At 45.6% G+C, this 17,352-nt stretch overlaps 1 protein-coding gene across 1 annotated transcript in view; it reads left to right on the top strand.

Moving 5' to 3' along the window:
- The window catches only part of LOC141219300 (protein ELYS-like), a 111,846-nt gene extending 97,950 nt beyond the window's left edge, over positions 1-13,896 (top strand). Inside the window, exons 32-34 of the mRNA XM_073666068.1 lie at positions 3,737-3,876; positions 3,970-4,076; positions 9,947-13,896. Of these exons, the coding sequence (XP_073522169.1) occupies positions 3,737-3,876; positions 3,970-4,076; positions 9,947-10,127 (428 nt within the window). The 3' untranslated portion in view covers positions 10,128-13,896. The remainder of the gene's footprint in view (positions 1-3,736; positions 3,877-3,969; positions 4,077-9,946) is intronic.
- Positions 13,897-17,352: the final 3,456 nt, after the last annotated feature.

Genomic DNA, 17,352 nt, shown 5'->3' with positions numbered 1-17,352 from the left:
TGATCTGCCGGGAGAGAGGTCACCAGAGTACAAATCAGCTGATGAGCTCCGGTGACCTCACTCACTGCACCGTTGCTGTGTCAGAAAATTCTCATGCAGCGGTGATGCCGTGAGGTCACCAGAGCTTATCAGCTGATTGAACTCCGGTGACTTCTCTCCCTGCAGCTCAGTGCTGTGCACTGTCACAGGAGCGATTTTATACTCCTGTGTCCATGTGTAGCCTGCTGTGACTGCTCTAGAACTGACCCAAATCTTCATGGGACACTGTGGATAATGTCATCACCTCGAACAGATGAGGGATGGTTGTGGTTTTATTTTATTTTTTTCAGGTGACTGGCTTCAACGGATTGGACGTTAGGTGAGTATTTTTATTTTCTGTTTCTTTTACAGATGACAATGGCTTCAGGGGATTAGGCGTTAGGTAAATATAACTGTTTATTTTTAAATAAATGATTAAAACCATGTGGACTTTTATTTCAAATAAAGGATTTTTTTCAGTCCGTGTGTTTTTCAAAACCATACTATGTGGTTAGTAATGGGGGTGTCTTATAGACGCCCGGTTTTACTAACCTGGGCTTCATGCCAGCTGCTAATGCAAGGCTGACATAAACCCCAACATTATTACCCCACTTGCCACCGCCACAGGGCAAGTGGGAAGAGCGGAGACTAAGCACCAGATTTGGAGCATCTTACGGATGCGCAATTTCTAGGGCTGATACTATTAGCCTCGGAGGGAGCCAGTATCCATGGCCCCTTCCTTGGCTATTAATATCTGCTCACAGCTGTCTGTTTAGCCTTTGCTGGTCAGATTTTATATGGGGACCCTACGTCAATTTTTTTCAGGGGTCCTTCTTGTATCTAGCCAGTAAACGCTAAGGTAACAGCTGTGGGCTGTTAATAGGCAGGGAACATTTTTGGCTAATTGCCCCTTCCCTGCCTAGTAATATAAGCCCCCAGGTTTCCCTCTGCTGGATATGAAAATGACGCGGGAGCCCACACCATTTATTTTACTTAATTCATTTTATTTCATAAGAAATCCCATGCCCACTGCTTGTTTTTGACGCTGTGTAAACTCACCCGCAGCATGTCAATTTGCAGATTTTGACCGATTGAAATGTCATTACATGCAGTGGATCCACATGTACTGACAAAACAAGTGCAGCATTAGAATGCAGCATTTTGGGCATAGTCCAAGCGCGCTGCTGGTTCCTGATCGTGGGGACGTACCCTATAAAGGCTTAACCAAACAGCTGTGAGCTGTTAATAGCCAGGGGACATATTGGCCTAATAGCTCTTTCTAAGCTAAAAAATACCAGCCTTCCGCTGCCCCAGAAATGACACTTCATATTTAATGTTCCAATTCTGGCACTTAGCCCAGATTCTTCCTGATGCATCAGGGTAATGGGATTAGGTGTCGCTGACATAAAGCCCAAGGTTTAGTAATGAAGAGGTGTCAGCTAGACACCCTTATTACTAAATTTGTAAGTAAACCGTGAAATAAACATACACGCCAAGAATAAAACACTTTATTTGAAATAAAACCGACACATTCTTATCCCCTTCACGACATGCGCTGTACATGTACAGCGCATGTCGTGTCTCCCCTTTTGGTGCGGGCTCCGGTGCTGAGCCTGCACCTTTCCGGGCAAATGACAGCTGATCTGGACATGCCCCTAACAGCCGCAGGTGGAATCGCGATCTACCCTCAGCTGTTAACATGATAAATGCCGCTGTCAAATTCTGACAAAAGCATTTAACATGATCATGCCGGAAGCGTGTCACATGATCGGGGGTCTCCGATGGGTTGTCATGACAACCCGGAGTCTACAGGAGACCTCTGTGGTTGTCATAGCCAATCTGCTATGAGCGCCACTCGGTGGCCGGCGTTCATAGCCGATGAGCAGTTTTGTTACACATAGCGGGACTAATGCCCTGCTATGTGTAACACAGGTGATCGGAAGATGGAGACTATTGAAGCAAGTAAAAAGTAGAAAAAAAATGTTTTTAAAAGTTTAAATCACTCCCACCCCCACTTTTGCCCTATTCAAAATAAAACCATAAAAAAATCAAATATACACATATTTGGTATCCCGCTTTCAGAAGCGCCCGATCTATCAATATAAAAAAAGTGTTCATCAGATCGGTAAATGGCGTAACGAGAACAAAAATCCAAATGCCAGAATGAAATTTTTTTTTAGTCGCCGCAACATTGCAATAAAATGCAATAACAGGTTATCAAAAGATCGTATCTACACCAAAGTGGTATCAATAAAAACATCAGCTCGATGCACAAAAAATAAGCCCTCACCCAGTCCACGAAAAATAGTCTCGACTGGTCTCGGAAAATGGCGCCTTTTTTTTTTTTTTTTTTTTTTTATAACAAAGTTTGGATTTTTTTTTCCACTCAAATAAGAGAACATATACATATTTGGTATCTACGAACTCGTATTGACCTGTAGAATCATAATGGCAAGTGAGTTTTAGCTTTGAGTGAACATGGTAAAAAAAAAAGGCGGAATTGCACTTTTTTGCAATTTCGCCGCACTTGGAATTTTTTTCCTGTTTTTCAGTACACAATATGGTAAAACCAATGGTGTCGTTCAAAAGTGCAACTCGTCTTGCAAAACACAAGCCCTCACATGGACATGTTGAAAAAAAATAAAAGTTATGGCTCATGGAATAAGGTGCGCAAAACCAGAGAAGGGTTAAAGCCATGTCCCACGTATCTTTTTTCAAATATCTTTAGCTCCAAAAGGCATTCCTTGCTGTAAAAAAAAGCGCATGCAAAAACCGTGCTTTTTTTCTGCCAAGAGATGCAGAAATATCTGCACCCAAATACTGAACGTGTGCACATACACTTATGGCTGCATGATCTATTTGTGATTATGGAGACCATGTTAAACAGATGTCTGAATGAGACTTTACTGGTTCATCTAAGGCACCAAGTTTTAGGTTTAGCATAGTTTTGTTTAAACATTATCTTACAGTTAGAATGATCAATGTTACATTTGTGTGCTGATTCCCAGTTACTCTGCATCATCACCCAGAGCCGCACTAACGGCTCAGCTAGTTCTGTGCTGTCATTTTTTCACTGAATTTTATGTACATGCATAAGAGACAAAAGGACAGTGAAAAAAGCGCACCAAAAAACAAGCAAAAAAGCAAGAAAATCCTGAACAAACCTCCTGGCAAGAGATCAGGTTTTGCTGCAGAAAAAAAAACCACGCAGCAAAAAACGCAATGTGTGAACATAGCCTCATCTAAATTGTGTGTAAAACTCCATGTTCACACTGGAGAAGCCGCCCCAGGAAGCTTTATGGAGCAGATTTGATGCCTCCAACACCTACTACATATCTGCTGCATGTGAGCAGAACTCTAGCTATATGAGTGCCGCTCATTTATGTAGAATGTAACTCTGGATCAATAATCGGGATAATTAAGTGGCATTTACAAACCAAACTTTTCTTATGTTATCAATAATGGGTGAACCTACACTTCTGGCTACATTAATTTGTGAAACCTGATGTGGGAGAAACCAGTTTGTTCCAATCTTGTGTCTTCAGGTCCAACAAATAAACTAGAAAAAAGCCGCTGTGTTGCTGTTTTCATAAATTTCAATCTTTGTGCTCCATGGGCACATTTTTAGCTTTCCAGTACTTTAAAAAACATGGACATACTTGTAACAATAACTGAACAGCTATTTCTCACGTAATGAACTTGTTTGTTCCCTCTGCAGCTCAGCAAACAGCTCTCCTTATTTCTCCCACTAAGACGCCAGCACCAATAGCTTCAGAGTACCTGTTTTCTCCACCATCTCGAAGTACAAGGAGGACAACAAGGACAAAACTCTCTACCAGTGTAATGCTGGAAGAAAAGGTCGGACATCATTGTTTTATGTTGCTGGGCTTTCCTTTCCTTTTACATTGCAGAAAATCTTAAGCCCTAATTATGCGTTTCCCTAATTTTTAGGATGTAACTGTTAAGGAGTCGCATGAAATAGCTCATGTTCCTGACACACCAGAACTAAAGCGACCAAGAGGCAGACCTTCAAAATGCCGAGTAAAGGAAGACGACCAGTAAGTATTTGTTGTAGTGTTTTCCTTCCTTCTTAATTTCGGTAAAATCATCTAACCTGTTACATATATACACACTTTTGGGCCTGATTCATCAATGTGTAACCACCAGAATTCAGCCTTAAAATACCTTAGATGTTGCAGTTTTCACAGCAGTTTTGGCCGCTACACCAAATTACTTGGAACTGGGGCGAGACAGAATATTGCAACACCTGCTTGACAAATTTATTACAAATTGCTCATACCTTACAGCAGAAATGTTACTTCAGTTTGTCTGGATTCGCGATCTAATCCAATTGGAGTCATATTATTAAAATCTAACTATTATTAGTTCTATTAAGAAATAAGGTGATTCTGAATCACAAATATCTAGAAATGTTGTACCAAATGTAGTCTGTGAATGCTGTATTAAATATTAGTCTCAATTATGAAAGTCTTCTCCCATGACCGACTAACATTAACTCCCTTTTTTAAAAGTTTGTTCCCATTAATAGTTAGTGGGTCCTATATTATTTGATTCTATACGTTATCTAATCAACCAGTCTCAGTTGTGAGACCATCTATTCCCATATCGCACTCTCATCAGTGGATCATTATTGGTTGGCTAGTAAATATGTAGCATTGAGAGTGATCCAGTTATGAACTCCCTGATCACTTCCTATGTAAGAACAGACTAGCACATTCAAACATTGGCACTGGAGATAAAGCCCTACGCTTTTCTTCAATGATTGATTACTGCTTTGAGTATATAAACAGTATAAAATGCACAGTAATCCATGAGAACGTATTGGCATGATTGCTGGCTGGAGTAGCATATTTGGCAAGATGCATGTCCGTGATGAGGTGTACCGAATTCATAAGGGGTTTGCACATTTTAATTCTGCACACCCATCATTAAGACTGGTGTACAAAATTCCAGTTTTAATGAATCTGGCCCTTTATTCTGACAGGGTAAGTATGCTTAACAGCAGATGCTAAAATATATTTGTGCCACCTCCATGGGATGGCTTCAATAAGGCACATTGGTGATTGACAGCAGTCTTGCGTGTTAGTCTACTTTTCCACTCCTCATCTTTTTTTATAGTCAGTGGCTTTAGGAGCAATGTCCATTACCTTATACTGTTGGGCGCCGTCAGTGTTCATGTCTGGCATTTCAAACATCACCCTTCACCAAGTTATATAGAGAAGTCTATAGAAAGCTATAATAAAATTATTAAACTGATTATGGACTTAAAGCAACTAAACCACTGCTAAGAAAAAAGGACTATTAGGATATCACCTAGGGATCTGCTTTACCAGTAGAATCTGGCATTACTGATTGACGTCTATTTAATAGGAGCAAAATATCTAGGTGGTCTGACCTGATTGCTGAAAATTTACGGATTATAGAATAAAGGGGAAGAGGGAAAAAATACAAGGAATAGGTTTGCAGAAAATAAATGTTTCAATTTTGACAGTTTTTTATGAACACCTATTTATTAATTCCATTAAAGGGATTGTCTGGTTTAAAATGAAAAGTGTGCAGTCACTCTGTGCGACTGCAGACTTGTGAATCCTCCCAGGGCACGCACTGTGTGTTGTGAGGATTCGTCGTTTCCTGCCCCGGAAACGGCGGTAAGGTACTCTACATGCATTCTCCATGGCAAAACCCATCTAGTGGGCGCGACCTCGCTCAGTACAGTTGTATTGAGCGAGGTCGCGCCCACTAGACTGGTTCAGCCTGGAAGCATGCATATTACATACCTGACCGCTGTTCCCGGAGCAGAGAACGGCGAATCTTCGCAGCACACAGTGCGTGCCCTGGGAGGATTCACAAGTCTGCAGTCTCAGTCATACCTGACCACTTCGGCACCCACCATCCGATTCACTTTTCTGCATCGCTGCGTGCTGTTTCTCCGGTCTCTTCACCATAGACCAGTAATTCCATACAACAAGACCTTATGACATGCAGTGACCTGCGGTCTGGATGTGTCCTGAAGTCCTAATCCATAGTGAATAGGCCTTAGAAGCAACGCGCAATGGCAAAAAGAGGAGGATCAGACAATAGCCGGAGAGGTCAGCTTTAATCATGTGTGTTTTTGTTTAACAGGCATACGTAATTAGGGGTCATACGTAAGTTGGATGTTTGGAAGTCGGGGACTTCCTCTATACTACTTAAACTTATTTTGTTGTTCAAAGTCTGGATATAGTATATCATTAATACTGTAATATATTCACTCATGCTTCTTATACAGATTTCTCCATATAATACACTGTATCAAAGTTCCTGAACATTTCAATTTGTAGGAAATAAAGTGCAACATTGTTCTCTATTGGGTGGCACTTCAATAACTGTCTCAATCATATTGCTATCCTTTAAAGGATCAATACACACTAGCTATTGAACCCGTTCTACGCCCTGGTGGCGAGCATTTTTATTGGTATATGGTCTCCCATGCTGGTATGTCCTGCCCCCTCCTGTCCCCACCATCCTATCCTGGTATGCATGGCACTCCTCACCCCCAATCCTGGTATGCATGGCACCCCTCACCCCCCCAATCCTGGTATGCATGGCACCCCTCACTCCTATCCTGGTATGTATGTATGGTACCCCTCACCCCCCCCCCCCAATCTTTGTATGCATGGCACCCCTCATCCCCCAGTCCTGGTATGCATGGCACCCCTCATCCCCCAGTCCTGGTATGCATGGCACCCCTCATCCCCCAGTCCTGGTATGCATGGCACCCCTCATCCCCCAGTCCTGGTATGCATGGCACCCCTCATCCCCCAGTCCTGGTATGCATGGCACCCCTCATCCCCCAGTCCTGGTATGCATGGCACCCCTCATCCCCCAGTCCTGGTATGCATGGCACCCCTCATCCCCCAGTCCTGGTATGCATGGCACCCCTCATCCCCCAGTCCTGGTATGCATGGCACCCCTCATCCCCCAGTCCTGGTATGCATGGCACCCCTCATCCCCCAGTCCTGGTATGCATGGCACCCCTCATCCCCCAGTCCTGGTATGCATGGCACCCCTCATCCCCCAGTCCTGGTATGCATGACACCCCTCATCCCCCAGTCCTGGTATGCATGGCACCCCTCATCCCCCAGTCCTGGTATGCATGGCACCCCTCATCCCCCAGTCCTGGTATGCATGGCACCCCTCATCCCCCAGTCCTGGTATGCATGGCACCCCTCATCCCCCAGTCCTGGTATGCATGGCACCCCTCATCCCCCAGTCCTGGTATGCATGGCACCCCTCATCCCCCAATCCTGGTATGCATGGCACCCCTCATCCCCCAATCCTGGTATATATGTATGGTACCCCTCACCCCCCCAATCCTGGTATGCATGGTCCCCTCGCCCCCAATCCTGGTATGCATGGTCCCCTCGCCCCCCAATCCTGGTATGCATGGTCCCCTCGCCCCCCAATCCTGGTATGCATGGTCCCCTCGCCCCCCAGTCCTGGTATGCATGGCACCCCTCGCCCCCCAGTCCCGTTATGCATGGCACCCCTCACCCCCCCAATCCTGGTATGCATGGTCCCCTCGCCCCCCAATCCTGGTATGCATGGTCCCCTCGCCCCCCAATCCTGGTATGCATGGTCCCCTCGCCCCCCAATCCTGGTATGCATGGTCCCCTCGCCCCCCAATCCTGGTATGCATGGTCCCCTCGCCCCCCAATCCTGGTATGCATGGTCCCCTCGCCCCCCAATCCTGGTATGCATGGTCCCCTCGCCCCCCAATCCTGGTATGCATGGTCCCCTCACCCACCCCCCAATCCTGGTATGCATGGTCCCCTCACCCCCCCCCCCCAATCTTTGTATGCATGGTACCCCTCAGCCCCCCCCCCAATCTTTGTATGCATGGTACCCCTCAGCCCCCCAATCTTTGTATGCGTTCTACCCCTCACCCCCCCCAATCTTTGTATGCATGGTACCCCTCACCCCCCCAATCTTTGTATGCATGGTACCCCTCACCCCCCCCCCCCAATTTTTGTATTCGTGTTACCCCTCATCAGTTTCACGCTGTACGCATACAAAAAAATAAACACTTATACTCGCCTTTCTTCCTTGTGCTCCAGCGCTGCTGTGTCCTGTTCTGCCGGAGGCCGGTGGAGGAGTGCGGCGCGTGCCCATACCGCGCTGTCCGGCGCCATTTTGCTGTAGACACACTGTAAATGTGTCTTCAGTAAAATGCCGCCGGATAGCTCTATGCGCATGTGCCGATTCCGATGCCTCACTCCTGCCCCGATCTCTGGGTCAAGAGAGGCGCCGCAGCAGCGCTCCTCCCGGTCAGGTAAATATGGCGCTGAAGATCGCGGTATGTGTTCAGTGTCTACGCATACCGTGATCTCCGGTGCCATACCCTCCTCTTACCTGTAACGGCTGGATGCGTTCTTCTGTCTGGAGCCAGACTGCACAGGCGTGTCGCGCTTGCACAGTCTATCGAGGCTTCAGACAGAGGGACACTTGTAGTGTTATATTATAGATATCAAGTGATGCTTAAAATCGCTTGGAAAAGCGCATGTAAAAACGCTTAAACGCTTCTCCCTGGCAGAAAAAACGCATGTAAAATCTGTATGCCTTTTTCTGCCAGGGAGAGGAAAAAACGCTCAGGAAATTTCTGCTTAAAGTCTGCATCATGGGCACATACCCTTATAGTCCGAAAAATACCGTATTTTAATATTTTATTTAATTAACAAAATAACTTTCATTTTATTCACTTTCTTTACTCCCAGACCCTTTTCTCCCCCTTTTTTTCTCATTTATTCTATATTTATTCTAAGTGGTATATGCTAATGTGAATAGTTTAATAACAAAGGTGGGATTTCTGCTCTGAGACTCTCACGGTATGCATACACTAACATTTTACAGTTTTGGGAACACTTATGTACTAAGTGAACTAACATCTGGATGTAAATTTGGTAGTTTGACGCAGTATTGAGAGATGGTGCTCACCAATATGACAAAGGGGATACGGGATTCGAAAAAAAAAAAGTGCCTAACCACAGACAGGCAGGTAGTTGCGATGTACCTTTCTGTTGTGCCCAAAGCAGTCACAGGCTTCTACTGAGGTCACCGCAGCAGAGCAGCAGTTTCTCCTCCTGTTGACTGGACGGGACTACTGGTGTCATGCTGATTGACAGCTGGCGCTCTGCTGCCTATTTGGGGGAAGCCGGCCGTCAATCAGCATGACACCAGTGGTCCCGTCCTGTCAACAGGAGGAGAAACTGCTGCTCTGCTGACAGGGGGAAGCAGACTCTCCAGCAGGAGCGGTCAATGACCGGCGCCGCGTACAACAGGCAGGTAGTAGCCTGATTCAGCAACTTCATTCCTATTTTTAATGTCCCAGATATCCCCTTTAATGAACTTAATGAAATGGTTTGCTCTCTGTCCTCCACACTACTTTCTCCAAATGTATGAGCTATATGGACCTACTCTGCTGTCTTTACCAGAAACGTCAAAGGGCTCGTTTGATATGATTCTGTATATATTTGCATTTTAGACACATTGAACATAGTACGTTTTGGCTAATAAGTTTTAGAAGGGGCACAGTAAAGGATATTCAGATGTGACTTTTTTCACATCTGTGGTGCAGTTTCCATAAGTAACTGCAACCACTACCCAGTGTCAGATTATTTATTTGACCTCAATAGCACCCCCCACTGGCCTTGTTGATTTCTAATGGGCACTGTTGTGGTGTTCCTCACTTTTGATAGTGCTGCATGCAGAGTTATTCGTCCTGTGTCTACTATGTGTCTGCTATGGCAATCCGTGATGCAGAGCCATACCTGTATACATAGAAAATGTTAACACATCGTTGTTCACTATAGGCATGTAATGTACTTACTACTCCTGTGCACTTCAACTTGTTACTTCTGGAATATTATAGGGCAGAAGATCACCCTCCTATAAAGATTCAGCTGCTGTCACCCCCAGAAAAGGCAACTGGTGATTCAGAAAGTACAAAGCCTTCATCTTTAAAATCTAAAGCTTCTGATCGAAAGCAGTCCAGGAAAACCAGGAGAAGGAAAATTATATCAAAACCAGTCAATCGCAGGAACATCAGATGATTGATGAACGTTGTTGATTTTAATGTGCTGTGTAAAATAAAATAAACTGTGTAAAATATTAAAATCGGCTCACTGGGAAGAATAATTTATATAAATTATTGTAAATGGTCTTAAAAGCTTGAAGTTTAATATTTCATTAGAATTTTCTTCCCAGACATTTTTTCTATTTTGTATCGTTTTGTAAAAAATGTATCTATAGCTTCTTAATATGTTAAATAAATGAGAGAATTAACAATATTTTACTTTTATTATAAAACTCAGTTTCATTTTCTTAACTTAATCATTGTTTTCCATAATGACTCTCTGAAATTTACTGCATCCTTGACCTTTTTAAGGCAAAGGCCATAAATCCACTTAATGTAAATGTTGCATTTTTTCTGATGTGTTATTTTGTGCACAGAAAGTCTGCTACATTTTAAAGGAACATTCACACGGTTTTTGAAAGTTGGCCCATTAAAAAAAACCTGCAATATCACTTAAATGCTTGAGACTCTTCCTATTCATTTCTATTGTAGAACCTGTTTACTGTTTCTATATGCAGTTTTTTTCCGCTTCAGGTTTTAAAAAATGTTTGGTGGAATAAAAGTGCATGACACTACTTTTGAAGTGGCTTCTGATGACATCCGATCCAAACTACTAGACACTGTGAATCAAATAGCTGCAACAAAGAAAAAGTTTTCAAAACACTTCAATAACTCTTCAAAAATACTTACAAAAATACTTACAAGATTGTCCCATAAACAAAGTGTATTTTAATCAATGTCTATTGGTATAATAATAAGTTCCACAATTTGATTTGTTAAAATGTTCCTGTGCTGAGATAATCTTATAAATGTGCACATGCTACATACTATTAAATGGCTGTGTCTGATCATACCACAGCACCTTGCTAGGGAAGGATACAAAAAAGTATACGGACAGGACAGCATGGGATTGCAGCGGATTCTTTTTGTGAGGCAAAACATTTCCTTACCTGTTTTATTACAGGAATCAGTTCTTTTGCTGCGTCTCTAGCACTCTGCTCATATTGGAAATCAAGTCAGTGACACCTAATGTCAGCTTACTTGATTTATGATGAACTCCACACCCACGCACAAAGACGGCCACACACTGGACCTCATCTTCACCCGCCTCTGTTCCCTATCTAACCTCTCTAGCTCACCTCTCCCTCTTTCTGACCACAACCTACTCACATTCTCTTCTCTCTCCTCTCCAGGGCAACAATCCCCACTCCACAAAGTTGCATACCCTCGCAGACATCTCAAACACCTTGACCTACACTCACTCTCTGAATCCCTCCTCCCTCTTACAGACATTAGTTCCTTACATGATGCAGATGTTGCTGCCACTTTATACAACACCACAACCGCTGCAGCTCTCGATTCGGTCGCCCCCCCTCACACATACCAAGGCTCGCACAATCAACAGACAACCGTGGCACACCAGCCTAACTGAAGAACTGCGACGGGCCTCCAGGGTTGCTGAACGTAGATGGAAAAGGTCCCAGTCCAATGAGCACTTCATCGCATTCAAACAGTCCCTCACTACCTTCAAGTCCACATTCACTGCAGCAAAACAAACATACTTCTCATATCTTCCCTGTCTCACAACCCTAAACAACTATTCAACACCTTCAACTCTCTCCTCCCCCAGTGCCTCCTCCCTCTCCTCTTATTTCAGCCAAAGACTTTGCCTCATTCTTTAAGTAGAAGATTGACACCATCAGACAAAGCTCTTGCCTAAAGCCCCTACAGCCCCTCCCCACACCTACTCAACCCTCTTCCTCCAAAACCACCTTCTCCACCATTTCTGAAGATAAACTTTCCTCTTTACTCTCCAAATCACACCTCACCACCTGTGAACTTGACCCAATCCCATCCCACCTCATCCCAAACCTTACCACTATCTTCATCCCAACCCTAGCCCACCTCTTCAACCTGTCACTAACAACTGGTGTCTTCCCCTCATGCTTCAAACATGCCTCAATCTCACCCATCCTCAAAAAACCCTCCCTTGACCCATCCTCTGTGTCTAGCTATCGCCCCATATCACTTCTCCCCTATGCCTCAAAACTACTGGAACATGTCCACTCTGAGCTGTCCTCCCACCTCTCCTCCTGCTCCCTGTTCGACCGCCTACAATCTGGTTTCCGACCGCACCATTCTACTGAAACTGCACTGACTAAAGTCACCAATGACCTACTAACCGCCAAAGCTAAGCGACACTACTCTGTCCTCCTCCTCCTAGACCTGTCATCTGCCTTTGACACAGTGGACCATTCCATATTACTACACTCTCTCATCTCTCGGCATCACAGACTTGGCCCTATCCTGGATCTCCTCATACCTAACAGACAGGACATTCAGTGTCTCCCACTCACACACCACCTCCTTATCTCGCCCCCTATCTGTCGGTGTCCCCCAAGGTTCAGTTCTAGGACCGCTGCTCTTCTCCATCTACACCTTAGGCCTGGGACAGCTCATAGAATCTCATGGCTTTCATTATCACCTCTATGCTGATGACACACAGATCTACCTCTCTGGACCCGATATCACCTCCTTACTAACCAAAATCCCACAATGTCTGTCTGCTATCTCATCCTTCTTCTCTGCCAGATTTCTAAAACTTAACATGGACAAAATGGAATTCATCATCTTTCCGCCATCTCATTCAACCCCCCCAACTGACCTATCTATCAACGTCTATGGCTGCCCACTCTCCCCAGTCCCTCAAGCTCACTGCCTTGGGGTAACCCTGGACTCAACTCTCCTTCAAACCACATATCCAAGCCCTTTCCACTTCCTGCCGATTCCAACTCCAAAATATCTCCCGGATCCGCACATTGATAAACCATGCATCTGCAAAAAAACTAGTGCACGCCCTCCTCATCTCCCGCCTTGACTACTGCAACCTCTTACTCTGTGACCTCCCCTCTAACACTCTCGCACCCCTCCAATCTATCCTAAGCTCTGCTGCCCGACTAATCCACCTGTCGTCTCCCCCCCACCGCGCTATTCCCCGGCCTTTCCTCTCTGTCAATCTCTCCACTGGCTCCCCATTGCTCAGAGACTCCAGTTCAAAACCATAACCATGACATACAAAGCCATTCACAACCTGTCTCCTCCATATATCTCTGACCTAGTCTCCCGATACATACCCGCACGAAACCTCCGATCCTCACAAGATGTCCTTCTCTACTCCCCTCTGATCTCCTCCTCCCACAACCGTATACAAGATTTCTCCTGTGCATCCCCCCCTACTCTGGAACTCTCTACCCCAACGTATCAGACTCTCGCCTACCGTGGAAACCTTCAAAAGGAACCTGAAGACCCACCTCTTCCGACAAGCCTACAACCTGCAGTAACCACCGCTGCACGACCAGCTCTACCGTCACCTACTGTATACTCGCCCATCCCTTGTAGATTGTGAGCCCTTGCGGGCAGGGTCCTCGCTCCACCATACCGCTGCACGACCAGCTCTACCCTCACCTACTGTATCCTCACCCATCCCTTGTAGATTGTGAGCCCTCGCGGGCAGGGTCCTCGCTCCACCATACCGCTGCACGACCAGCTCTACCCTCACCTACTGTATACTCACCCATCCCTTGTAGATTGTGAGCCCTTGCGGGCAGGGTCCTCGCTTCTCCTGTACCAGTCGCTGTCACATTGTGTTCAAGTTTATTGTAATTGTTCTTGTATTATACTGCTTTTTCACATGTAAAGCGCCATGGAATAAATGGCGCTATAATAATAAATAACTCTGGAGACTAGTGATTTGGGCAAAAACACTCACTTCTATGATAAAACATAGGGGCAATGTTTTACCTCGCAGAAAGCAGCAGCTGCAAACCATAGTTATGTCATCTGTATAATCGCTTATTCTTCCTTCCTTGGCCAGGAATTGTAATATGTGCTGACCATCTTCCTACTTGGTCAGACACATCAAATGCTGCTACGTACTATATAATGGCTGTAAGTTTACGTCATGGTCTGGAAGGGGTTCTTGACTTGAGCTATGCCTGCACGATCGCCGCCGCAAGTTCAGCTTAATGGGGTTGTCCACTACTAGGACAACCCCTTCTTAATGTTCAGCCCCGATAAAATAAACCTTTACTCGCCTCCCATGCTGGCTCTGTTCCAGTGGTATCTGTACTCTGTCCCAGTGCTGTGATGTGGTGGAATGACACGTGATGCCTGGTGTCACTGTCCCCACCTCCTGTCGAAATGAACATGAAGAGGAAGTCCAGGATCAGCTGCAGCCGGACTTCCGCTTCATGTTCAGTTTGTACGAAGGCGGGGACAGAGATACCAGCGCTGATTGGGCGTCACGTGGCATTACACCGCATCATAGCCCTGGGACCGCGAGGTTTGTTTGTTTATCTGGGCCATACATTTAGTTTAAGAAGGGGTTGTCCTAGTAGCGGATAACCCCTTTGAAGAAGTGCTCCCATCAACTTTTATCCTCTTAATATATTGGAATCATATTGTATAGCACTGTGTACTTATAATTGCTCATTTTACCCAGCTAATTATTCTCTTTTCCATTAGTTCTTCGACATCACGTGATTAAAAACTGACTTAGTGAATCGTTAAAAGTAGTGATGAGCACAAGAGCTCATTAATCAAGTTTGGCCAGGGTGCTCGGGTATGCTCCGAGTATCGTGGGTGCTCGATTGACACGTTTGTGTCCCCACGGCCGCATGTTTGGTGATTGTCCAACAGCCGCGAAACATGCAGCTGCGAGGACTCAAACATGTAACTCGAGCACCCGCGATACTCTGTGCATACCCGAGCACCCTAGGCAAACTCGAGTAACGCTCAGTGGCGCTCATCGTTGCTTAAAAGGATTTAGTAAGTCAGTTTTTAAGTCCTGTGTGTAATGCTGTGGTTGAAATATAGAAATTTACATGCAGCAAAATGGCCCCGCTGTATACGCAGTAGCATTTCTTGTTTGCCGATAGATGCTACTGCGCAAGCGCGGCCGGCGGAGCCATATTGATACAAGCAAAAAAAAATTTCCTCCAGCAAAACGGCTCCCATGTGTGTGCAGTAGCATCTATCGCTTGCCGGCGCCATTTTGTTGGAGGAAAAAAAAGTTGCAGCATTATGGTGCTGCACTTGCGCAGTAGCATCTATCGGCAAGCGAGATATGCTACTGCACATGCGCGGGCAGCAGGGCCATCTTGCTTCATGTCAATTTATACATTTCAACCACAGAATTACACATGCAGTATTAAAAATAGGAGGCAGGTTACTGAGGGCATAATGACCTGTCAGAAGGCATACAGTGGAATACATAAGCAGAGCACCAGATAAAGCCCCTCCCCAAAGGCTGCCCCAAAGCCCGAGAATATAATTTTACCAGGTCCTCTAGGGACAGGAAACACATGAGAGGTTAAAAGCCCCCCTTCACCTCACCCTCAGTGTTTTTCCAGTCCCTAGCAGGACAGGACGGTAGAAGACCATTGAAAAGGGTACCTGTGAGCTAGGGAGTTTGGGGGGGATCCATTTCTCCCCTTCCCCCTGTCAAGATGCTCCATGCTGATACCCCACTGGGCGGGGGTCTCTCAGCCAAGTTAGTGGAAGCAGGGGGGCTCCCAACTGCGCCTTTCCCTCTCATAGAGGGCTCTCGGCTGTACGCCAGCAGACTTCTAGGTCTTGCCTGATTGTATTCCAGGGGTGGAGCGCATGCCATGCCTGCCGGCAGTCTTCCGGCCTGCGCGTGCGTTCCGGTAAGGAGGTCATGCGATATCCACCAGACGAACTTCTCGATTCCGGCATGCGCTCCGGGGGCGTAACGCGCTTCCGGGACGCACTTTCATGAGTCGTGGGTTCCAGACTGGAACGCACTCTGGATTTACACAAATGTCGCTTGATTCTGGACAGCAGGGCATACATCCCTGCAAGGTATTGTGGGGGATAACGAGTTGGAATGTGCCACAACCACCTTGACCAGGTAATACTCTATAAAAGGGTATTCTTACAAGTGTGCACATTCTGATACGATGGATTCCAATCCTGCACGTTCAGAAACCAGCAGAGTCCCCGGGTAGTGTGAGTATAGGCCCTGTTTATTGTGCCTCAATCTACTGAAACACACAGAACAAATTTTAAATAAAGTTCCCGTGTCTCCTTCTAAAAAAAACAAGATAGAGGAACCCAGAGGTCCGGATCTTCCTCACGGAAGAAACCCCGAAAATGCTTATGTGGCTCTAAGCGCCAAGATTGCTACAAAAATCAGCTGTGTAAAGAATGCATTGCCAAGATTCTCAAGGAAGAGAAAGCAAACGTTCCTAACTGACATGCGTCCTATAATTAGAGAGGAGGTCCAGAATACAGTCTCCAGCCCCAGACGCCTCAATTGCCCCAGGCAGTGCAGCCCCTCTCCCGCCACAAGAGACCTAGGTGGGAGACGGAGGAGTCATCTGGGGAAGAAGAATATCCAGATTCGGTCTCAGACCAGGATCTAGAGAGGGGGGCGGAGGAACCTTTTTACCATCAGAAGAAATGATAAAATGTATCTGTTCCCGGCTGAGCATACTGATGATTTGCTTAAATCAGTGAGGCATACTATGAAATTAGAGGACGCTCATATAACCCATTCCATACAGGATGAAATGTTTGAGGACATGGAGAAATAGGGTGTTTCCTGTTAATGAGTACATCAGGGCCATTTTGGAAAATTGGGCAGACACAGAAAAAAGGCTGATTATTCCGAGAGATTTTAAAGCCCGTCTTCCATTCGATCCGGAGGAAATTAAATTATGGGAGGAAATTCCCAAAGTAGACATTCCCATTGCAAAGGTTGCAAAGTAAACGTCCATTCCCTTTGAAGACTCCTGCATTAAAGATGCAATGAACAGGAAAGCCAAGAGTCTGCTAAAAAGGTGCTGGGAATCCTCCACAGCAACCATTTAAAAAAAAACTAAGGCTGCGTGCACACGATGCGTTTTTCATGCGTTTATGCTGCGGAATTTCCGCAGCGGAAACGCATCAAAAACGCATGGTAATCCGCACCCCATGGTCCCCAATGGCATTCCGCAATGTCAATGCACATGCTGCGGATTCTTCCGCAGCGTTTCTGCAGGGCTCATAAATCCGCAGCATGTTCATTAATTTTGCGGAAGCGCCGCCATTGACTTGCATTGAGACGCATAGAATGCGCGTCTGTACATTTGTACAAGCGGATTATATGCATCTCTATGGTACCCAGTTCTGGAGGAGAG

Source organism: Phyllobates terribilis, unplaced genomic scaffold (genome assembly GCF_046119375.1).
Source record: "Phyllobates terribilis strain yellow unplaced genomic scaffold, ASM4611937v1 Scaffold_260__1_contigs__length_2691941, whole genome shotgun sequence".
In the NCBI taxonomy this organism is placed as follows: domain Eukaryota; kingdom Metazoa; phylum Chordata; class Amphibia; order Anura; family Dendrobatidae; genus Phyllobates; species Phyllobates terribilis.
Note: the sequence above shows the minus strand (reverse complement) of the source record. Positions and strands in the feature narration are given on the sequence as shown.